Here is a 24,319-nt window from a genome sequence, read left to right on the forward strand (position 1 = left end):
TTGAGATCTGGGGAATTTGGAGGCCAAGTCAACACCTTGAACTTGTGATTCATCAGACCAGGCCACCTTCCTCCATTGCTCTGTGGTCCAGTTCTGATGCTCACGTGTCCATTATAGGCACTTTCGGCAGTGGACAGGGGTCAGCATGGGCACCCTGACTGGTCTGCGGCTACGCTGCCCCATACGCAACAAACTGCCCTTCTATCAGAACCAGCAATTCAAGCTACAGTGGCTCGTCTGTTGGATCAGACCACACGGGCCAGCTTTCGCTCCTCACGTGCATCAGTGAGCCTTGGCCGCCCATGACCCTGTCACTGGTTCACCGCTTTTCCTTCCTTGGACCACTTTTGATAGGTACTGACCACTGCAGACCGGGAACACCCCACAAGAGCTGTAGTTTTAGAGATGCTCTGACCCAGTCGTCTAGCCATCACAATTTGGCCCTTGTCAAAGTCGCTCACATCCTTACGCTTTCCCATTTTTCCTGCTTCTAACACATCAACTTTGAGGACAAAATGTTCACTTGCTGCCTAATATATCCCTCCCACTGACAGGTGCCATGATAACGAGATTATCAGTGTTATTCACTTCACCTGTCAGTGGTCATAATGTTATGACTGATCGGTCTATATATAGCTCTGTAAAAAATAAAGAGACCACTTAACATTGATTTCTGAACTTGGAGTGGTCTCTTAATTTTTTCCAGATTTTGCCCATCTTCTGCCTGCAAAATCCTTAGTTTCATCTCCTTGTGTGTCTGGCCCCATCTCCACTTCTGTCTCTTCCCTCAAAGACAACAAATACTCTTGTTTGTGATCTACCCCCTTTGTTTCTTCTTGTTAATCTAAGTCATGCTTCTTTGGATTGTCAGGATCCAACTTCTGCATCCAAAAACTAAACTAAAAGATTAACTTTTTCAAAAAATGTGTTTAAAAAGCTGGAAGTACGTTTCTCCTTCAGAATCATACTTCACCTTCCAAAAACTCTACAAAAAAATTTACATTGGACATCTGGCTCCAGTTCAGAATAAAAAATACAAAGTCTTCTGGAGAATAGTGCATTTCTTAAAAAATAATATTGCTTCTTTCAGTTCCTTTTCAGACTCGTAGTGGCGTAGTTCTTGAATTTATAATTGTAAATCATCTGTGTTCAGTGCATATCAATATAATATCATTGGCAAACCATGTGCTGTTCTCAATCCAGGGTTCTTAATGTGGTTACAAAGTGTTTTAGGAATATTGTATACCTTTAGAAAATCAATGGAGATGACAGTCCACAGTGTCTAAAGTTCAGTCAAGTGTAATCTACATTTTTCTCTAGACTGAGTCTGTGTTCATTCAACTCTGCAAAGACATCCGATAAAGAAGTATAGTTTAAATATCAATATACATTCAACTTCACTAATCGCTGATTATTGTTGTTTCAAATGAATACTTTCAGTTACAACTGTATGTGTGTGTAGGTATGTGTATATAGCCTCAAACTGAGGTCAGTATCTGAAGTTCAAATTCCTCCTGTTTCCAATTACCATGGGAATAATTCATGCTCAGGTTGTCAGTTCAGATCTTTTCACAGTTCATTCCTTTCCAATGTGCTTACAAATCAGCAGGATATTTCCAAACCATTATACAGTAAAGCTTTAAAAATACCATAAATAAATTCTAAAAACACAACCCTGCAATGCAAGTTATTTTAGAAAAGAAAAATGTTTTACTGCACAAAATTAGGATTCTTTTTTTTTAATTATTTTTTTTTCTTGGCAGACGCCCTTATCCAGCGTAAGTGCTATACAAAGTGCAAGAATGCAGTTCAGTACAAGGCATCAAACATTACAAATTCAAATTTACATTAAACAGAGCAATTCAAAGTATAATACATTTTACAACGTCCAGTTTACACAGGCAAGTACAGTAAGTGAGGTCATAATTCCTGGAAAGTAAAAGCTAAGTGCTGTCAAGATGTTAGGTCACAATCAAGGGCTACAGGAAAGGGAGCAAGGAGGAAAATCAATCAATGCATGATCATTGATCATGATCAGCTAGTGACTAGCAGTCCAGAGAAGGAGATATTGATTACTTTCTTATTAGGAAACTTATAGCAAGCAAAGGATCTGGGATTCATTTTTAGAAGAATCTGAACCTCCACAAAATTCACCATAATTATAATGGTGTATTTTCCTTACTGGAGCTGGAATAATGTATTTTCACACAATGTAGATTAATGTGGAATCAAAATCAAAAGCCTTCAATAGCAGAAGCACATACATTATGCACAAAACAAGTATTCAACTATTTAGATGGTGTTTTTTCAGAGGGGTATACAATGAAACTCACTGACTTGATTCATTCTTAGGGGATGATGCCAGGATAGGTACCAAGTGGACTGCAGCTGCTGAATAAGTGCACTTAAAGTTATTTGAATTGCTCTCAAGCTGATATTAGATGTGAACTAATTGTCTAGGTTCAAGGTGATTTGGATTTTGAGGGACATTTCTTATTGTGTGAACTACTATAAAACATACAATTGAAATGCATGATTCATATAAATATATTTGTATAAATAATACATGAATTGAAATTATACTATATAATTATTATAAACATACTACATTTTAAGGTCTTTATATAAGAACATTATAATATAACACTATTGAGAGTTGTGGATATAAAAGTACACAATACTCTGTGGCTTAGAGACAAACAGCTCTTATATTACAGTGTTGACTCAAATACTGTTTTATTGTTTGTAGTATTTTACATTACATTAAAAAAAAACAATTCAAATTTTTAAAACTTATGATTAAAAACTTTTAAAATACAATTCTTAAAATCACTTAAAATTTTTAAAATCTTTGTGATTTAACAAAACCAAGAAAAAACTTAACTTTAAATAAACAAGTGCACAAAACAACAAAACAAACGTGATTAAAGCAAAACTGCTAACCAACATAAAAGTCAAATACATTGAAATAACTGAAAATGCATTGGACAAAATAATTAAACAATTAAAAAGGTAAAAATAAAAAACAAACAAAAAAGGTCCAATGCATTTAAAATTAAATCCAAAACGGACAATGTATTTGACAAAAAAATATAACAAAACTAAGCCAAAAAACCCCTAAACAATTTGTGTTTTAAAACCAACTAAATCTTTAAAAACAGTTAAAAATTCATTCTTAAAAGTTATTTTAAAAACAATCATTCATAAAATGGTTAAAAGATCTTGGACTCGGGCTCCAGCAGGGGGAACTGACCTTCCCCGGAGGTGGGTCCCATCATGGGATCCTGAGCTCCCCCAGATCTTGTATATGCCAGTTCTTATAGGCTTCCTCCTTGCCCCTCTGATGGACCTCCAGATTGACGTAGTCTCTCACTAGCACCATGCCCCTCCGCGCGATGACAATCGGGTCCAGCTCCTGCTTATTGAATAGACAGATATTCCGTCCCTCCCACAGGGCCTGCTTCACTGCACAGACGACACGCCACCAGCACCTCAGGGTGGAAGATGTTAATCCCCTGGCAGGACCGTACAAGATCTGCTGGGCGGTCGCCCGCGCAGGAACGGCAAACCTGTGGAGGAACGGAGAAAACAGGAGCCAGACCCTGTAGGCGGAGGGGCAATCTCTAAAGATGTGAGCCTCCGTCTCCTTCCCCAGGCAACCCTTATAGGGGCAGGTGTCATAAGGAGCTATGCCCCTTCTGTGCATGAACACTCGGGTGGGGAGACACTGACTCACAGCCTGGTGTTAGCCATGGCGCAGAGGCCGAATGGTCTCAGGCTGCTGGCAAAATAAAAGCGGTTGATAAAACTCACTTTCTTGCCAGCAGCCTGGATGTTCTTGACCACATAGGCCAGCCCCTGCACCTTTATCAGCCGCACAACGTCCGGGACCCCCCTGCCTCCATCCAGGGTACCCTTCACCATCTGCACTCTTTTCAGCCTCTCCATTTTGCTCCCCCAGACAAACCGAAATATAATTCGGGTCACTAATTTTGCGATGACCTTGTCTGGGGGGAAGATCATTCCTACGTAGAGGAGTATCGGGAAGAGGATGGCCTTTACGACCAGCACCTTACCAGCCATCGTCAAGGTCCTTGTGCTCCAGCCGTGGATCTTCTTTTGGACCTTCGATATGGCCTCCTCCCAGCTCCGGGTGCCCGTGTTGGTCCCGTCGATCGTGATCCCCAGAACCTTGATAAACGGCTTCACAGGGAACACGGTCGGCGGGCCCCGGCCGACAGGCCATGCCCTGGAGAGGTAGACCTCGCTCTTGGCCTTGTTGACAGCGGCCCCCGTCGCCCTGCAGAAGCCGTCCAGCAGTTCCTCGACCCTGGCCACGGACGGAGCGTCCGTGCAAACCACGGCCACGTCGTCCATGTAGGCCAGGGCCTTCAGTTGCTCTCCGCCGGAACCCGGGAGATGGAAACCTGTCACCCGGACGTCCCGGCGGATCGCCTGCATGAACGGCTCCAGACAGAGGACGTACAGCAGGGCCGACAGGGGACAACCCTGCCGGACCCCCGACCTGACCGGAAATGGTTCGGTCAGGTGGCGGTTCACAAGGACCCTGCTGCTTAGACTGCTGTAAATGATCTTAACCCATTTCCTCAGGCCAAGAGCGAGACCCATCCTCTCCATGACGAGCTGCAGGTATTCGTGGCCCACTCTGTCGAAGGCTTTCTCCTGGTCCAAGCTGATTAAGACCAGGGGAAGCCCTCTCTCGTTCGAGTAGGCCACGACATCCCTGAGCAGCATGGCGTTGTCGGCCGCCGATCTCCCCCGGGCACCACAGACCTGGTTGGGACCCACGACTTGAGGGAGTGGCCGCTGCAGCCGGAGCGTCAGTGCTTTGGCCAGTATCTTGTAGTCGGTGCACAGGAGGCTGACCGGCCGCCAGTTCCTCAGATCTTTTTGGTCTCCCTTCTTGTGAAGAAGGGAGAGGATACTCTTCTTCATAGAAGGGGCCAATCTGCCCTCTCTGTACATCGACCCCAGGACCTGGCCCAGATCTTCCTTAAGCACCTCCCAAAAGATCTTATAGAACTCAGCAGGGATCCCGTCGGGACCCGGTGTCCTTCCAGAGTTAAGACTCTTTATCACCTGGGAGAGTTCAGTGGTGGTGATCTCTGGATCCTCCTCCTCCTCCTCGTCCCCCTCATTGTGGGACTCCAACAGGGACAGAAAGTGATGGATCAGATTTTGATCCACCACCTTCTGATCGTACAACTCCCTGTAGAAATCCCGCACCACTGTCTCAACAGCCTCTCTGCCCTCCACCTCTTGCCCCGAGGAGTCGATCATGGAGGACATTGCAGGCCGCCTCTCCTTCATTTTCTTGAAGAAGAAGCGGCTGCATTTCTCATCGTCCTCCATGATGCGGACCCTGGAAAGGACCTTGATCTTCTCTTGCTCCTCCCGATAGAGGGCGGAGAGACTCAGTTTGACCCGAGCCACCTCCTCAGCTAGGTCGAAGCCTCTGAGCTGTAAAAGACTCAGGTGCTGGAGGCGGGCGTTTAGATGGGAATATCTCGCCCGCCTCTCACGAGCTTTCCGTTTCCCCAGCTGAATGAAGTAGCCCTTGGTCCTTTTCTTCACCATCTCCCACTCATCTATGGTGAGAATCAAAAAGGTCCTTCAGGGTCCTCCACTCCTCGAGGTGTCTGCTAAAGGTCTTAATAACACGAGGGTCATCGAGCAGGGAGGTGTTGAGCTTCCAGACCCCAGGACCCGACTCCCGTGTGCTCGGGATGAGCACCTCTGTCGTCAGGAGCCTGTGGTCTGAAAAGAAGACCGCCTCCGAAGACATGGCGGTCCTCTCCAGTGGCTTACTGGAGGAGGACGAGATCTATCCTGGAGAAGGAGGAGCCAGAAGAACCAGGTCCCGACCTGCGTCGCAGAGTTCAAAGTCCTCCACGAACGCAGCGAGGTCGCTGCTGGATCTATCGTTGCGGAGCTTACTCCAGTCTACATCCCTCAGAGCACAGTTGAAATCACCTGAAATGATAACTGGTAAGGTGCCGATCAAGAGCGGGCGTAGCTGAGGGAGAAAGAGGACTCTCTCTCTCTGGCTGGTGGGGGCATAGACATTGACCAGCCTCAATACAGCACCCTTGTATTTAAAATCGAGGCTGGCCAGTCTGCCCGCCTCTATAACCTTAAATGCTTTTATCTCTATGAAGGGGTTTTTCAGGAGTACGGCAATCCCGTCCGCTCGGGACACATTGGACCCCGACCAGAAGGATTCTCCTAGGGTCCAAGTGTCCCGGAGATCTTTATATTCCTTTTGGAACGGGATGCCGCACTCCTGCAAACAGATGATATCCGCCTTCATTCCAGCCAGAGAGTTTAAAACATCGGTCCTCTTTTTCACCTCAGCAATGCTCCTCACATTTATTGATATAATAATTAATGCCATGATGGCTGTGAGGGCAATTACCCGCTCCGTAACAATCATGTAAAGAAACCTTTCTCTTCCCCACTCCTCTCTTCTCCCTCACCTAGCTTAGCGCTAGCACCCATCATTTCAATCATTTGCCTCACCGCTTGATCCTCTAGGAAGACTATGGGGGGGGGCTCGGCTCCCGCCACCCGGTAAGGCTGGCGAAACTCCACTGGGCTCAGGGCCCGTGGTGCTGGAGGTTCTCCCTGGTTCCTTTGTGGCCGAGGCCCGACGAGCAGATGGCAGGGCAGAGGCTTTGTGTACAACTGGGGAGAGAACTGTGTAGACCCCGCTAGTTGTTCTTTTAACTAATGGTGGGGGAGGGGGTGGTCTCTCCCTTCCCGGCTGTCTGCCGCCGCAGGCCTCCTCCCCCAGCGCCAGTGACCTTGCTATTACGTCCCTGAGGTCTTTATGGGAAAGGACACTGGCACCGATTTTCTTCTCTTGAGGACCTGCGGCTCTCCCACTACTGCCGGGAGGGCATACCTGACCCCTCCCCTGGGAGAGTCTCAGTTGTGGGGCAGGAGGAATGTTATTTCTAGGGGGCCTCTCATCCACCAGGCTGCCCACTCGGGGCAGTGGAGAAGGCCCACTGCTCTCCTCTCTGGAGTCAGAGTGGGGCGTGTAGAAATTAGAGGGAGAGGTCTCTGCAGCGGGGGAGGAGCTGGCAGGGGGGGGAAAATCTGCAGAGTGGATCCTTTTATTCATCATACCCCCCCTACCCATGCTCCTCTTTTCTGCTCTCCTCCTCTTCCCCGCTACCACTGTCCACTCCCCCTCTGCCTCCACTTCTGACCCAGAGTCAGAGAGGGAGCCTATGAGGCTCCTGAGGAGTGTTTCCTCTCTACCCCCATCTTGGGGTATCACCTTTGGAGGAGCCTCCACTTGATTCTCTCTCTCTCCACCACCCCCGAGGGCCCGCGCCCTATTTGCATAGGAGGAGGGACAATTCCTGAAGAGATGCCCTCCCCCACCGCACAGGTTGCAGGCCCTCTCCTGCTTGCAGGCCCTGGTCAGATGTTCTCCGCCGCAGACCTTGCACTTAACAACAGTGCAGGCTGCGGCTAAATGACCCAGGGGACGAGGAGGAGGAGGATCCAGAGATCACCACCACTGAACTCTCCCAGGTGATAAAGAGTCTTAACTCTGGAAGGACACCGGGTCCCGACGGGATCCCTGCTGAGTTCTATAAGATCTTTTGGGAGGTGCTTAAGGAAGATCTGGGCCAGGTCCTGGGGTCGATGTACAGAGAGGGCAGATTGGCCCCTTCGATGAAGAAGAGTATCCTCTCCCTTCTTCACAAGAAGGGAGACACGAAAGATCTGAGGAACTGGCGGCCAGTCAGCCTCCTGTGCACCGACTACAAGATACTGGCCAAAGCACTGACGCTCCGGCTGCAGCGGCCACTCCCTCAAGTCGTGGGTCCCGACCAGGTCTGTGGTGCCCGGGGGAGATCGGCGGCCGACAACGCCATGCTGCTCAGGGATGTCGTGGCCTACTCGAACGAGAGAAGGCTTCCCCTGGTCCTAATCAGCTTGGACCAGGAGAAAGCCTTCGACAGAGTGGGCCACGAATACCTGCAGCTTGTTATGGAGAGGATGGGTCTCGCTCTTGGCCTGAGGAAGTGGGTCAAGATCATCTACAGCGGCCTAAGCAGCAGGGTCCTTGTGAACCGCCACCTGACCGAACCATTTCCGGTCAGGTCGGGGGTCCGGCAGGGTTGTCCCCTGTCGGCCCTGCTGTACGTCCTCTGCTTGGAGCCGTTCATGCAGGCGATCCGCCGGGACGTCCGGGTGACAGGTTTCCATCTCCCGGGTTCCGGCGGAGAGCAACTGAAGGCCCTGGCCTATATGGACGACGTGGCCGTGGTCTGCACGGACGCTCCGTCCGTGGCCAGGGTCGAGGAACTGCTGGACGGCTTCTGCAGGGCGACGGGGGCCGCTGTGAATAAGGCCAAGAGCGAGGTCTACCTCTCCAGGGCATGGCCTGTCGGCCGGGGCCCGCCGACCGTGTTCCCTGTGAAGCCGTTTATCAAGGTTCTGGGGATCACGATCGACGGGACCAACACGGGCACCCGGAGCTGGGAGGAGGCCATAGCAAAGGTCCAAAGGAAGATCCACGGCTGGAGCACAAGGACCTTGACGATGGCTGGTAAGGTGCTGGTCGTAAAGGCCATCCTCTTCCCGATACTCCTCTACGTAGGAATGATCTTCCCCCCAGACAAGGGTATCGCAAAACTAGTGACCCGAATTATATTTCGGTTTGTCTGGGGGAGCAAAATGGAGAGGCTGAAAAGAGTGCAGATGGTGAAGGGTACCCTGGATGGAGGCAGGGGGGTCCCGGACGTTGTGCGGCTGATAAAGGCGCAGGGGCTGGCCTATGTGGTTAAGAACATCCAGGCTGCTGGCAAGAAAGTGAGTTTCATGAACCGCTTTTATTTTGCCAGCAGCCTGAGACCATTCGGCCTCTGCGCCATGGACAACACCAGGCCGCACTCGTGGGATCCCCCGCCGTTCTACAGGGCGCTCCGAGCCTTTGCGCTCGAAGTAGGCCTCCATAAAGTCGTGCTGGCCTCCTGGGATTATAAGACCATCTGTAGTCAGATGAGATCTGCCCAGGAGACCAGCCGGATAGAAGATTTCCCTCCCGAAACCTGCCGGTTTATCTGGGCTAACGCTACGCACGTTTGCCTCACGAACACGCAGAAAGATGTCTCCTGGATGGCTGTGAGTCGGTGTCTCCCCACCCGAGTGTTCATGCACAGAAGGGGCATAGCTCCTTATGACACCTGCCCCTATAAGGGTTGCTTGGGGAAGGAGACGGAGGCTCACATTTTTAGTGAGTGCCCCTCCGCCCACAGGGTCTGGCTCCTGTTTTCTCCGTTCCTCCACAGGTTCGCCGTTCCTGCGCGGGCGACCGCCCAGCAGATCCTATATGGTCCAGCCAAGGGAATTTCTACATCTACCTTGAGGTGCTGGTGGCGTGTCGTCTGCGCAGTGAAGCAGGCACTGTGGGAGGGACGGAACATCTGTTTGTTTAATAAGCAGGAGCTGGACCCGATCGTCATCGCGCGGAGGGGCATGGTGTTTGTAAAAGACTACGTCAATCTGGAGGTCCATCAGAGGGGCAAGGAGGAAGCCTTTAAGAACTGGCGCATACAAGATCTGGGGGAGCTTAGGATCCCATGATGGGACCCACCTCCGGGGACGGTTAGTTCCCCCTGCTGGAGCCCGAGTCCAAGATCTTTTAAAGATCTTTTAAAGATTTTAAGAATGATTGTTTTTAAAAGAAGATTTTAAATAATGAATCTTAATTGTTTTTAAAGATTTAGTTGTTTTTAAATCACAATTGTTTAGGGTTTTTGGTAGAGTTTTGTTATATTTTGTTGTCAGATACATTGACCGTTTTGGGTTTAATTTAAAATGCATTGGACCTTTTTTGTTTGTTTTTTATTTTTTCCTTTTTAATTGTTTTTTTTAATTTGTTCAATGCATTTTCAGTTATTTTCAATGTATCTGACTCTTTTGTTGGTGTGCAATTTTTTGCTTTTATCACGTTTTCTTTATTTGATTTGAGCACGTTTATTTTAAAGTTTATTGTTTTAGTTTGGTTAAAAATCACAAGATTTTAAAAATTCTAAGTGATTTTAAGGATTAATATGTCAATGTTTTTAATCACAAGTATTAAAAATTGAATTGTTTTTATTGATGAAAAGAAAATACTTAAACCAATAAACAGTATTTAAATGACCCAGGGCCCCGCAGTTCCTGCATAATTTGGGCATGCCATGGTAGAAGACAAGCCCCCTATTTGCTCCTAATACCATGGTGCTCGGCAGATGGCGTACTCCGCCGATGGCGGCCACTTCCACCTGCAGGCGCACCTGCCACCGCCGAGCACCGGTCCAGACCCCGTCCTCATCATTAACTCTCCTGCTTTCAGACAGGATCTCGCAGTGTCTCCTCAGCCATACCTCTACATCATACTCTGCCACTGCTTCATTATAGAACTGGATAGTTACTATTTTAATCTCTCTATCAGTCAGGGCATCGACCACAAAGTCACTCAGGGGCATACTATCTTTTTTTTCTCTATATAGATTCCAAAAACTCTCCAGCACTTGAGGGTTCTTAAAACTCACCTCAAACACGTCCCTAGGTCCAGGCAGTTTAACCACGCAGTTCAGCTCAGAAGGGGCAAAGCCCAGGCCCCTCTGCAGCACGGACCTGCTGAACTCCAGCCGGGTGAGGGCCGCGGTCTCGGCTCCAGCCTCACGGCTGAAGCGCACCGCATTATGGCGCCTCACACCGGCGGTTCGCTGGGCCATGCTGCGCTTTCCTACCTGGGAGAAGGGTCCAGAGGCTCTCAATCCGGAGGTCGGGGCAAGTCCACCTGGCTGGGGAGCAGCTTCCACCTCCGGGGCTCTTGCAGGGAGCGGGCCTTGCGGGAAGAAGTCCGGGCCCTGGCTGCAGGAGGCCTCCCTCAGGGACGTTGCCGATCGGCCTGGTCGGTCCCTGGGATCCGAGGCCTCTCCTGGATCCTGGCTGGTGACGTCAGCAGATAGCAGTCCTGGTCAGGCCAGGCTCCGGGTAGATGGTCGGCCGGGCTTCTGGATGGGACCCACTCCGTGAGGAGTCCGCCGACTCCTCTGGCTAGGTCCCCTGTCGCTCCCGGTCCGTCCCAATCTCCACTCGCCTCGGCCTCCGGACCGCTCCAAGGACCCAGGACTCTGCAGCTCTGTCAACCGGCACCTCCCCGTCTCGTCTGGTCTGGCCTGATGGATCAGCTCCCTGCAAGGAAAAGAAAAAGACTGTCAAATACAGTTCGATGCCCCCTGCTGGACAAAGGTTTCTCTCACTATTGGAGGGAAACCCAAGTCCAAGTACTACTACTAATGGTGGTGTTATGTGTTGACTCAAATGCTCTTAAAAGAACAACATGAACTGAACACTAAGAGAGGGAAAAGGCAGGAGCGCCACGCCGGACTTCTTCCAACCCAGTCAAGGTGGACAGACCAGGGTGAACACAGGAAGGGGTCTGGGGCCCACAGGACAACTCACACAGGCACATTACTGTACATAACTACATACATGTCACCCAACTCCCCCCAGTCCTGTCCACCATAGTCCATCAACTAGAGAGGGCCTGCTCCCAGCATGCCTCTGTCCCCCTATGCTACAAATGCTACAGCTAGGCCTCCTTGCCATAGGGCATAACAATATAAAACATATAAGCATTGTGGTTAAATTATAATATGATTTACTCATACTATAAATATATATTAATCTGAAATGTTAACTGTACAGTAATGACAATTTTCTTCCAATTTGACTAATGAAAAAAGCCACATGTTTTATGAAATACATATATGAATTATAAAAGCTTTATAAGAGTCCAATGTTCACTTTAGGTCATCTTATGTACACATACACACACACACACAAATTCATTAATATTTTTGCATACAAATGTATTATAATCTGAAAAATAGTGTGTAAACTAATTGACCGTCAGAGTTGTTAAATGCATGCCACACATAAAGAAAATATAGGCAATAGGCCAACATTTTAAATGGTTGTCTAATTAACATAACTAATGGGTAACTACAGACCTTTTTAAATGTGTTGCGGTACGTGAGGGTCAGTGTCTTGAACTGAATGCGTGCCAGTATCAGGAGCCAGTGGAGGGAGCGGAGCAGTGGAGTAGCGTGTGTGAATCGGGGCAGAGAGAATACCAGATGAGCCGCAGAGTTCTGGATGAGCTGGAGCGGCGGGTAGTAGATGCAGGCAGGCCAGCCAGGAGTTGAGTTGCAGTAGTCCAGGTGGGAGAGGACCAGTGACTGGACGAGCAGCTGAGTCGAGTAGTCGGTGAGGAAGGGACAGATTTGATGTATGTTGCTCAGGAAGAATGTACAGGTGTGGTGATGTGCTGGTTGTAGGAGAGCGCAGGATCGAGGTTGACTCCTAGGTTCTTAGCAGGAGAAGAAGGAGAGAGTGTGGTGGATTCCAAAAGGATTGAGATCAGCAGAGGTGAGGAAGAGGGAGGGGGGGAAATCAATGTCAAGGAGAATAAGGACTGAGGAGAGGGAGGACACTGGAGCACAGCTGAGGGAGTCAGTGACTGCTCAAATGCTTGAGTGTCGTGGTGCCACCATTCGGATCTACAACGCAGCAGGGACGCACTCCACGGGCCCGGGAGGGATTTTTTGGGACCAGACAGCGGAATCCGAGGACTTGTTGGCCTGAGTGCGGGAGACTGGACTGTATATGCTTTGTTCTTTCCCTGGACTTGGTATAATAGACCTCTGTTTTTATATAAGAAACCAACGGTGGGGATAGGATTAGTTTAGGTTTTAGTTGGTTTTAATGAGGTTTTATTAGTTTTAGATTAGAGGTTGGGTGGACCTACAGTTTTTCCTTTCGCTTTTTTTATTTGTGTATATTGGCCATTTATTAAAGGCAGTTTTAAAGGGGTGTTTAGACTTATAGCTACAAGGAGGGCGTGGACTTCGTGCCCCATCCCTCTTGATTTTTTGATTGTGCATAATGAACTGTTTCTGACTGACTGGTGTTCATGCTGTGTGTATCTGGGATTGTCTGCCAGACCTGTGTGGGGAGAGTGGGAGGGGTTTTAGTGAGTCCCTCCCTCCTCACTTTAAAACAAACGGAGAGGTGTAGTCGTGGTTACTGGTGGTTGGCTCTCACTGCCAGTGCCACATATAAGTTTTGTCTATTACAATCACAGAATATATGTTCCATACAAGGCCAACAAAATTCTTGTAAGAATTGTATATGAGTTTTCCATTTGGGGTTGTTCATCAGTTCTCAGAGTCAATTGTCTGTCAGTATCACTCTCCTTCAAGAAATCATGTTTCTAATAGCATAATAACTGCTTTGTGCAGTAGTCATTGCTTTCAATTACCTGTAGTCTGGGAGAGTATCCTAAGCATTTGCTATACATTATAGATTCTGCAAACCTTCTACACTTCTGTCTACTTATATTCCCTGCATCCAATGCCTGTATGGTTCTATTCTCCTCCCAGCATATGTACTGAATCACTCTTGAATATAAACATTGCTGTCATTCTGTTCTTCGACTTTTGATAGGCACTTTATTCATAGTAATCAATATATAGTATCCTTATATAAGCACTTTTTTGTTGTTATTCATTGATTATATTGGACTCTGTTAACCTTGCATGCCTGCTAAATGAATAAATAATAACAAAAATTATAGTGGAGTAGCATCTTAAGCAAGCTAGTCTATGGTATTGAACAACTAAACACCCACTGCCTTAGACCATCACCACCAGTCCTATGAATTGTATGGCATTTCTGGCATTTCTAACTGAAGTGCCAAATGGGTGCTTTCCCAGAAAATACTGCCTCTGGAATGCCACTGCAATAATCACCACGCTCAGCCTAATTACAGGAGACCTGACAATATGTGCTCTTTAAAAGCACCACTGTGTGAGCAATTTCAATTTTAAACTTTATACTTCTGAAGCAGTAGGAAGCCCTATCAGCAGCAGACTGTGGAAAAGCAGCCAGATATAATAGAGGAAAGTGTTGCAAGCATTTTGGTTTGATTTATGTCATAGTTCAGAGTGAAGTGTGTGGGTTTAGCATTTTCCAACATATTCTTTTGTTTTCAATTTTGCATCTTTTCCCCACCTTGTGTTAAGGATCAATTGATCACCATTTGGCATAGGAGGCTTGGGAATGGGACACAAATTCTGTCAAAGAGTTAAGGAAGCATTGTTTTATTGGAAATAACTAAACTCGTGCTGTGCATGCAAGCATTGTGCAAGCTTGGTCTGTTGCACTGTTCAAGTTAGTTTTTTCTTTTTTTACCAGAGCCAAATCATAATGTTTGATTGCAAACTGGAGGAGGTGTTAGTGGTATTTCATTCAAAGATTTCTGTAGAAATCAGACCAAGATTTACCAACGTACATCCACAGCAGGAACACAGAGGGGAAACAGGGTTTTATTCAAGTGAGGAAAAACAGATTTCTGAATGTGTGTGCAGTGGCGACTGTTGACTCTTGGAGGCACAGGGGTTTGTGGGAAGTCAGCGAGGGCATCAGCAAGTCAATGATGATGACTTAACATGCTAGTCCCGTTTCCAGCACAGCAATGGGACCCGAACCTTATATTGCACTAGGGGATAAAACAGGAATACTTTTGATGTGGACATAAAAGCCTTCCCTCCTTTAAGACCCCCATTTACTTTCAGTCAGTGACCTGCAAAAGACAACCTGCACTGTATTTTCTGTTGAGAAAGTTCTGGAATTCAAATCAATGGTGTTTTTTTTTTATTTCAATGAGCAATTGATCCCAATAATTTGTGTGGGCTAGTGTAGTAAGGATTGTTGAAAGCATATGACAGAATAATAATGCAAGTAAAAGATAAAAGTAAAAGATAGAGTGAGACCATGTTAAAGATTGCACAAATGTACTATGCTCTTATGGGCCTGGTAATTTTAATTGAGCTTGTTTGCATCATTGTTCCAAACTAAATTAATAATGTATAATTTTACACCTGAAATGGATGGTGCTTTAATATGGAAATGAAACCAAAAAAGATAAAAGATCTCGATATTCCATTAATATTCTAATCCATGTAATTTGGCAGTTCAAGCAGAGCGTGGTGAGTGAGGTGAGCCCTAAAATGTAATTAAATTGGATTGGATTTCTAATGAATCTGATCCTGAATGTCACACTTTTGGTTTTGGAGACCATAAAAGATTATTCCTTTTAAACATAGACTGTACTGTAGTACTGCAACAATAATACATGTAAAAACACTTAATGGATAAATCATAAACTGGTGTATAAGTGACAGAGACAGAACTTCGGTCAGATTTAACACAATTTTAAAAATGTTTGAGTACAACTTGCTTATAATACAAAACAAGACTTCTTAACCCTTTGCAGTCCAATCAGACCCAATTTAATTTTGTGAAGAAAATAACATTTCAGACCATGTGTGTGAAATGACTTAAGTTTTCTTGCAAAACTACAATGCACAAAGCAGTATTATTCCAAAGGACACCCTCAAATTTGAAAATAGTGCAAACATTTTGAAAATAAAGCCTGTTATTAGTCATTTGTTGGCTATTTTTCCAGGCACAAATGAGTAACAAAAATGCAAAAGAGTTTAAAAAAGGTTTTCTGGCAATAAATTAATTTTAGAACATGATCACCACCACTGAACTCTCCCAAATGATAAAGAGTCTTAACTCTGGAAGGACACCGTGTCCCGATGGGATCCCTGCTGAATTCTATAAGATCTTTTGGGAGGTGCTTAAGGAAGATCTGGCTCAGGTCTTGGGGTCGATGTACAGAGAGGGTAGACTGGCCCCTTCTATGAAGAGGAGTATCTGAGGAACTGGCGGCCGGTCAGCCTCCTGTGCACCAACTACAAGATACTGGCCAAAGCACTGACGCTCCGTCTGCAGCGGCCACTCCCTCAAGTCGTGGGTCCCGACCAGGTCTGCAGGTTGTCTCCTGTCGGCCCTGCTGTACGTCCTCTGTCTGGAGCCGTTCATGCAGGCGATCCGCCGGGACGTCCGGGTGACAGGTTTCCATCTCCCGGGTTCCGGTGGAGAGCAACTGAAAGCCCTGGCCTATATGGACGACGTGGCCGTGGTCGTCACAAAACTAGTGACCAGGATTATATTTCGGTTTGTCTGGGGGAGCAAAATGGAGAGGCTGAAGAGAGTGCAAATGGTGAAGGGTACCCTGGATGGAGGAAGGGGGGTCCCGGACATTGTGGGGCTGATAAAGGCGCAGGGGCTGGCCTACGTGGTCAAGAACATCCAGGTTGCTGGCAAGAAAGTGAGTTTTATGAACCGCTTTTACTTTGCCAGCAGCCTGAGACCATTCGCCCTTTGCGCCATGGATAACACCAGGATCCCCCGCCGTTCTACAGGGCACTCCGAGCCTTTGCGCTCGAAGTAGGCCTCCATAAAGTCGTGCTGGCCTCCTGGGATTATAAAACCATCTGTAGTCAGATGAGATCTACCCAGGAGACCAGCCGGATAGAAGATTTCCCTCCCGAAACCTGCCGGTTTATCTGGGCTAACGCTACGCACGTTTGCCTCACAAATACACAGAAGGATGTCTCCTGGATGGCTGTGAGTCGGTGTCTCCCCACCCGAGTGTTCATGCACAGAAGGGGCCTAGCCCCTTATGACATCTGCCCCTATAAGGGTTGCCTGGGGAAGGAGACGGAGGCTCACATCTTTAGAGCCTACAGGGTCTGGCTCCTGTTTTCGCCGTTCCTGCACGGGCGACCGCCCAGCAGATCTTATATGGTCCTGCCAGGGGATTAACATCTTCCAACCTGAGGTGCTGGTGGCGTGTCGTCTGCGCAGTGAAGCAGGCCCTGTGGGAGGGACGGAATATCTGTCTATTCAATAAGCAGGAGCTGGACCCGATCGTCATCGCGCAGAGGGGCATGGTACTCGTGAGGGACTATGTCAATCTGAGGTCCATCAGAGGGGCAAGGAGGAAGCCTATAAGAACTGGCATATACAAGATCTGGGGGAGCTCAGGATCCCATGATGGGACCCACCTCCGGGGACGGTCATCTCCCCCTGCTGGAGCCCGAGTCCAAGATCTTTGAACTACTTTTAATGAAAAGATTGTTTTTAAAAATGATTTAAAGAATGAATTTTAATTGTTTTTAAAGAATTAGTTGATTTTAAATGCACTTGTTTTGTTTGGGTATTTGGTTGGTTTTGTTCTGTTTTCTTATTTTGTCAAATACATTGGCCGTTTGGTTATAATTTTAAATGCATCAGATTGTTTTGTTTTTGTTTTTATTTTATGGTTTTATTTGTTTTATGATTTATCTGATGCATTTTCAGTTAATTTCAATGCATTTTACCTTTTTTGTTGGTTTGGCAGTTTGCCCTTCAAGCACAATTTGATTTGAATGATTTGTTGCACATGTATATTTGAGTTAATGTATTTTGGTTCATTTTAATCACATTAGGATTTTAAAAGTTTTAAGTGATTTTAGAATTAATTTTATTTATTTTTTAATTAAATTTTAATTTTAATTTAAAGTATTAAAAATGTTGTATGTTTTTATCTTGTAATGTTAAATACTTACTCATTAAAACAGTAAGTGCATGTGCAGCTCAATAAAGAGCATTTGCCGTTAAATATCAGAGTTTGCCTCTGCTTTTACTACGCCAGGGCAGTGGGCGCTACAATATAAAGGAAATAAAAGTAAATTTTCCCACTACAGCAGTTTTGAATGTAGCCTGAGATGCACCACCAAGTGGAGAAAGTCCCTGGGTCTGAGAGGGAGGAGCTGGAGGAAGAATCAGTAGCCTGAGCCAGAAGAGGAGGAGCCAGTGGCGCTTCTGGAACCGGAGACAGAGAATTAAATCTTCGCCCTACCCGAACTCAAATGGGAGGAAGAGGTACCCCTCCCCGATCCCGATGATGACAAGGAGGAAGAGTGACCTGCAGCGCCTGAACCAGTGACTCTGGGCGAGCAGGAGTGGGAGGAACAGACATGCCTCCCAGAGGACACCAACAGCGATGACAACGAAGAGTGGCCTGACATGTCAGAGCTGGAGGGGGAGGAGGAGTTATCCCTCCCCAATTTCGATGACGAGGAGGAAGAGTGGTTCTGACGGATGACGATGATGAGGCTGACGATGATGAGTGGCCTGAAATGCTGGAGCTGGAATGGGAGGATGAAGATTTCCTCCCATTGTCTGATTGGGAGGATACGGAAGAGGAGCTGACAGGACTGGACAGCCCTACATGATTACCATGGGGGGGGGGGTTTCCTCCACGTCCCTGACGTGGCCCTCCACCCTTGATCCCTGGAGAGGTGGTCTGGTTGCACCTCCAGGTGCTCTGACTGCCGTCCCTGCGCCGTCCTTGCGCCGTCCCTGCACTCCCTGCTCCTCCCCCCACCACACTCTGACGTCACGTTGTCCTTGTGGTGCGCCTCCTTGGCTTCCCCGCCGTGCTCGGACATCACTGTAGTCGTCCTCCATCCTCCCATCCCCTGCCGTGTCACCCTGCCCACCTGCCTGCAGTCCCTGGACTCCAGCTGCCCCCTGATCGCCCCTTGTCGCTGGTCTTCATTCGCCTGGCTGTTGCGCCTCCCTGCTGGTCCTGGGGGGGAGGTGGCAGTGGCATGGCCGTACTCCATCGCTCCCGGCTTCTGTCGTAAAACTGAAACTGCCATGGACATCCCTGGAGGGGAGGGAAGGACCGCCGGAACAACTGACCTGCAGTTCCCTCCGCTACTAGCTCCCCTCCTCCATAAAGTCAGACAGCGCACATCTTCCGGGCTTGGAAATGCAGGAGGCGAGCCTAGAGATGGCTGTGCGGGAGTAGTGTGTGTGAGAGAGTGAGCAAGAAGGATTGACTACGGATAACGGACTTTGCTTATGAACCACGACTTCATTACAGATTACAGACTTGCCTTGGTTGCCGATTGAGTTTAGATTATAAAGCGGGACCCGTTTAAGTGTTTAGTTAGGCTCCAGAGGAGTTTTGTTTTGTTTGCACACTGAGCACTGTAAATGAAAGCGCACTTATTTCCCCACATCCCTGTGTTTGTGTGTCACTTAAACCTAACTTTAAGAGCCCCAACACTGTGGACACCCCCACACTGTCTATTTTTATACATGTAAATAATGAAATCCAACTGCTTTTCATTCTCTCAAAGGACAAATTCTGCATTTCATGGGTTATTGTACATCAATTGCCAGTACTGCATGATATTTTCAATTTTGAGAAATTTACACAACTCTTGACCTCTGAAATACTTATTTCTGTTTTGACAAGGATTTGCATTATTCAGATTACAAACTACATGAAAATGCACTATATATGGGACCATGTACACAAAGATCCTCCATGTAGATAGATTGGTAAATATTACATTCTATAGAAACCTATAGGCAATTATCATAACAGTGGACAGACAGACCAACAAATTGACTCATAATAATAGAAAATAAATGTGCAGATTTAAATAAATAAAATTTGCAATGTAATCATTTTTCTTTTGATGGTAATTAAAACTTGGTTCTGACTTTTTGTAAGTTCTGATAACACTCACAGATTACTGGTTTCCATGTGGAATTTATAATGTGGTACAATCATGATACCATAGATATCAGTTTTCCTTGTGAGCTGGCAGCCAGGAGGTAGAATCAGAATTAATTAAAATACTTTTATTTCCCTCTGCCCCAAAAAAAAGAATAAATGAATGCCCAAATTCAACCTCTACCTTATATTGTTTGTTTATTTCTTGGCAAATCAATAGTTCTTCACTTTGTATTGCACTTATGTTGTAAGTTACCCTGGATAAGGATGTCTGCCAAGAAATACAAATAATAATAATATTAAAATATTTTAAGTTCTTCCTGTTGAAAATGAAAAATGCATTATATGTAATAAATACTGCATAAGTGGGGGCTAGAAACAGAAAATGTGGTGCTTCAGTGGTTCTGTTGCTCAGTGTAGTGTACTTGAGTGGTGCGTAATCCTAGAGCCTGTACAATTATATTTCTAAGCTATAAGAGCTTTCGGGAAGGTACCACATAAAAGCCTAATTATTAAATTCAGTTTAATGGGAATTCATGACAGTAGTTAATATGGATATGGATAGTCAGTTCACAGGAAACTGAGAATACAGCTCCTCTGGGATCGGTATACCCCTAAGCTATGTATATTTAGAGAGCTAAGTGAAACAAGGTTAGAGGAGAGTTTGGGAAACTGCTGGTAAAAGTAAGAGATAATACAAACTGTGCTGACCACATTTACAAAAATGTGTAGAGACAAGTGAGAGAACAATGAACTACTCTATAAACGATTCATTTTAATCATTCTTTTTTTTAATGTATTGAATTAATATATTTTTTATGCATATTACTGTGCAGACAACATAAAAAAAGTCTAAGTTTTGTAAAACTTTAGGCATGAAGTAATTTGGCAAACACAGTGCATCTGTTCTGTGCCAATATTTTAAGGTTGACAGTTCTTAAGCAGACCACATTTAAAAAATCACAATATTAAAAGGAATAAAATAATTTACCATTATTTTCTCAAGCAGGCCAGATTTCCATGACGTTAACTGCTCTTTTTCTCAAATGAAGTATTAATAGCAGTTGGCACATCGAAGAAAAAGGAGGCCTTAAAATAAATTTCAGTATTGAACTGTAGATCAGATGGACAAGCTCAATATTATGCAATACAAAATAAATTATATATATATATATATATATTTTTTTTCCTGTGTATGAAAACAAAAAGACAAATACAGATTAATACAGATTTCAAATACAACAAAACACAGAAAAGTTTCCCAATGATTTCCAACAGTCAGCTTTATACTGCATTTAAGTCTGTCAATTTAAAGGAAGAGAGAGGAAATGGGCAATAAAACTAGGAAATCAAAAGCCATTTATATTTTATTCAAAGCGGATGCACGGTTCCTTGCAAGTATGAAATATCCATCAATTTTTTTTATCAGGCAAGTCAGGCAACAGGCATCACTTTGAAACTTTTATTTCGATACTTTGTACTGTGTTGTTCAAAGCAGTCCTATTAACAATACATTCATTTTCATATATTTATTTTTACACAGCTGTTAAGAAACTTTTACAATCCTCCCAAACTCTCTATATTACAGGTCTCTCTTTATACAAAATGTTATTGTTGTAACAGCCTTGGAGGGATATTTGGGCAAAGAAGGGTTTCAGTTGCCAATGTCTAAATTGGATTAACCCTTCTGCCTGGGGAACACTCTGTTAGGACAATATAGTAGGACTGACATTGCGAGTTGAGTTGCCATTAAACAATCCATTTTATACTGCACACAACATTGTCTAAATATTAAGATTAAAACAATAAAATCAGTAATTAAAACAATAACTAAAGTGCCATGCAGCAGAGATCACTAGCAAACACCTTAAGTTTAAATCAGTTTCTTTAATAACATTAAGAAATTTAGAAAATATATATTTAAATCTTAAAGAGCTATTAAAAAAAGAAAAACAAACATTTTCTATGTTTCCAGTTTAAGTCTCACGTGTGTTTTTCCTGCGTTGTACTGCTGTCCTTGCAACCATTTATTGTTAAATCAGGTAAACCAGTAAATCAGTCAGCCCCCTAACAATTTAGCACAGAGGTGTCAAACTCCTGTCTGGAGGGTCACAATACCTTCTGCTTTTTGTTCTAACTGTACAAATTTGCTAAAACAAAACTAAGCAAACAAATTAAGTAGCTGACAGGTGTAATATTCCAGTTCTGATTAACCACACTCCTGTAACTATTAAGGACCATGAAACAGGTGCTCAGATTAAAGCTGGGTTGGAGTGTGGCCCATTTTCTAATATGGGAAGTGTTAAACCTTTCTGAGCAGGTGAAATACCAGCTAAGATCACAACACCATTGACGAGATTCCAGTCTTGAATGCATTGGCTCCTCCTTGAAATCATGTGCCTGCAGCAGCTGGCTCGGCACTTTGATTTTTACTACCCTCTTGTAATGAACGATTAATTTAAATGCTTTTATTTATTTATTTATTTATTTATTTATTTATTTCTTAAACAACGAAGCATGGCTTATAAATAATGTTTTTAAGCTTTACTTTTACTGCTTGTGTCTGTTTGTGATGATGTGGCCACAGGGGGTTGGAGGTAGAGGTCAAAGGGAGAACCGGAGAACTGGGTGGAGGAAGACATTACATTCCACGCTGTGCAATACAGAGCCAAGAAGCAACTTTCTATAGAAACACATTCACATCCATGTGCCATTCACTCAGTCAGAGGCCTTTGTAGAACACATTAAAGTGCAGATGCAATAGCTGTAAGATATTCAAAGCTGCCAGCTTTTAAAGTTTATGCCTACTCAAAACAGTCTGTTCTGATAAAATTTGATCAACAGCAAAACTGACTTTTCAGGAAAACGCAGCTCACGGACTCTCTTCCTAGATCCCAAAGGTACACTGCTGTGTAGCAGATAACTGTCCTTCGTGAATGCAGCGAATTCTGTATTGTTTTTATTTAAATAACAGGTGCCCAGATGCATTACATTATGCTCATTATTGGAGGAAAAAAAAAAGAATCAAATGGAAGACCTGCTGAGATTCAGGATTTGAAACTGTGACTTGGAAAAATCAGTGCTATCAACTACAAAATTTAGAACAATGGGTGTGAAAAAACAACACTCATTATTGGAACTGAAACAACAGCATGCTTGTATTCACCTCACCTTGTGCAAACAAAAGTGGAGATGGACAATAGTTGCACAACTCTATCATATGATAGTAAATCTATATTGCTGCTTTAAAGCACAATCTTGGTTAATGCTTGTATGCTTCACAATCACGTTACATACAGCTTATACTAACTAATTAAGTTAACAAAACCATTGAATGTGACTTCTGCACTACAATAATAGGTGAATACAAGTAAAGAAGCAATTCATTTTCATACTGTAGACAAACCTTTTTGTATGGAAATAAATGTGCAGGTCAGATTGGTATAAGACACAGTTAAAATAAAGGCACAATGTTGACACTAGTGCAGGCCTTTTTAAATGGTGAATTAATTTGACAATAATATGCTAAAAGTGAACGCATAGGTCTTAAATTATCCCAACATCCCTTGAGAACATTTTAATTCCTTCACTGTAAATTCTTGTCTGGGAATGCCACAATCAGCACATTTATAGGTCATGTTAAATCTACAGTTTGAAAAGATAAGGAACGAAATTGAGCTTTTAATTCATTATGCACATTCCAAGAAGTCTTAGGCTCGGCTGTGGAAAGTAAGAGTTTAATTGCAAACCATTTCTAAACATCATAGAACAAATTACCTTCCTAAATGAATGATAGAGAATTTGTGACTTGTCTAGTCTGCTGAAGTGTATCTATATATATCTAGAATTTGCACACAATGAGTGTTTCAGAACAAATTGCAAAGTTCATTCTTTTCAATCATATTTTGCCACTACTGAAAAAACCCTGACATAATGGTGGATTACCTGAGATCATTGGGCATTCTTCACTAACAAACCCCTGGTCTAAACTCAGCCAAGCACTACTTCATCTCTACCAGAAAAAACTGCTTAAAACAGGTTAAGAAGTTCTGAAAGGGCTCTCTTCATATACACCTTTTAAACAGGCTGTGAAACAAAAGCACAGCTAGCCAAGAACCTCCAACGAAACCTCCATAGTGTCCTTTTAAATGTGTGTTTTACAGAACTCCAAAAATGAGAAACCAATGAATATAGCAGAGCAAAAAGTGCTCTGTTTCAGCCACTGCTCGCAGTCACAACATGAAAAGGTCTAGGAAATGGTTGTGAGTGCTCACAAAAGTTAAAGATCTTTCCTGAAATCCAAGAAACAGATGCAGCAATCCCAATCAGAACAAGAGCCGACTGAAGTGCATCTTGAGAATCCTGCATCTCGGTCAGACTTGAAGCTGGCGTACAGTTATAAAGACTTTGTGGGAGGAATTTGCTCCAGGGCTACAGTTTAAAAGCTTTCACCTCCATGTTCCTTATACATGCATAGTGCCTGTGCTCCTATATGTCTGTGCACTGAGCTCCGAACAGGATGCCGATCTGTCTTTGTGTGAGTGTCATTCTGGCTGCCCAGTGCTGGATCTCAGACAGTCCAGGTGGGGGATGGAGGGGGATAAGGTGGGTGGGTGGGAATGGTGGCGGGCATGAGTGTGGGCAGTGAGAGGCTCATGGCTCTGTGGGGCACATGTTCCGGTCCTTGCAGCAGAAGTAGTGGACCACCACGCCATTGGGGTACCTGGCAAATGCACTGACGAAAAAAAAAAAAAAGAATAATATTAAAAATCAGACTTTAAAGGAGGGCTG

At 44.9% G+C, this 24,319-nt stretch overlaps 1 protein-coding gene across 2 annotated transcripts in view; it reads right to left on the reverse strand.

Annotated features, from left to right (window-relative positions):
* Nucleotides 1–20,877: 20,877 nt before the first annotated feature.
* vps39 (VPS39 subunit of HOPS complex) overlaps nucleotides 20,878–24,319 on the reverse strand; it is a 51,008-nt gene continuing 47,566 nt past the window's right edge. For both annotated transcript variants that reach the window (XM_066695073.1, XM_066695072.1), the window contains exon 25: nucleotides 20,878–24,263. In XM_066695073.1, the coding sequence (XP_066551170.1) occupies nucleotides 24,182–24,263 (82 nt within the window). In that variant the 3' untranslated portion in view covers nucleotides 20,878–24,181. The remainder of the gene's footprint in view (nucleotides 24,264–24,319) is intronic.

Source organism: Amia ocellicauda, chromosome 21 (genome assembly GCF_036373705.1).
Source record: "Amia ocellicauda isolate fAmiCal2 chromosome 21, fAmiCal2.hap1, whole genome shotgun sequence".
NCBI lineage: Eukaryota > Metazoa > Chordata > Actinopteri > Amiiformes > Amiidae > Amia > Amia ocellicauda.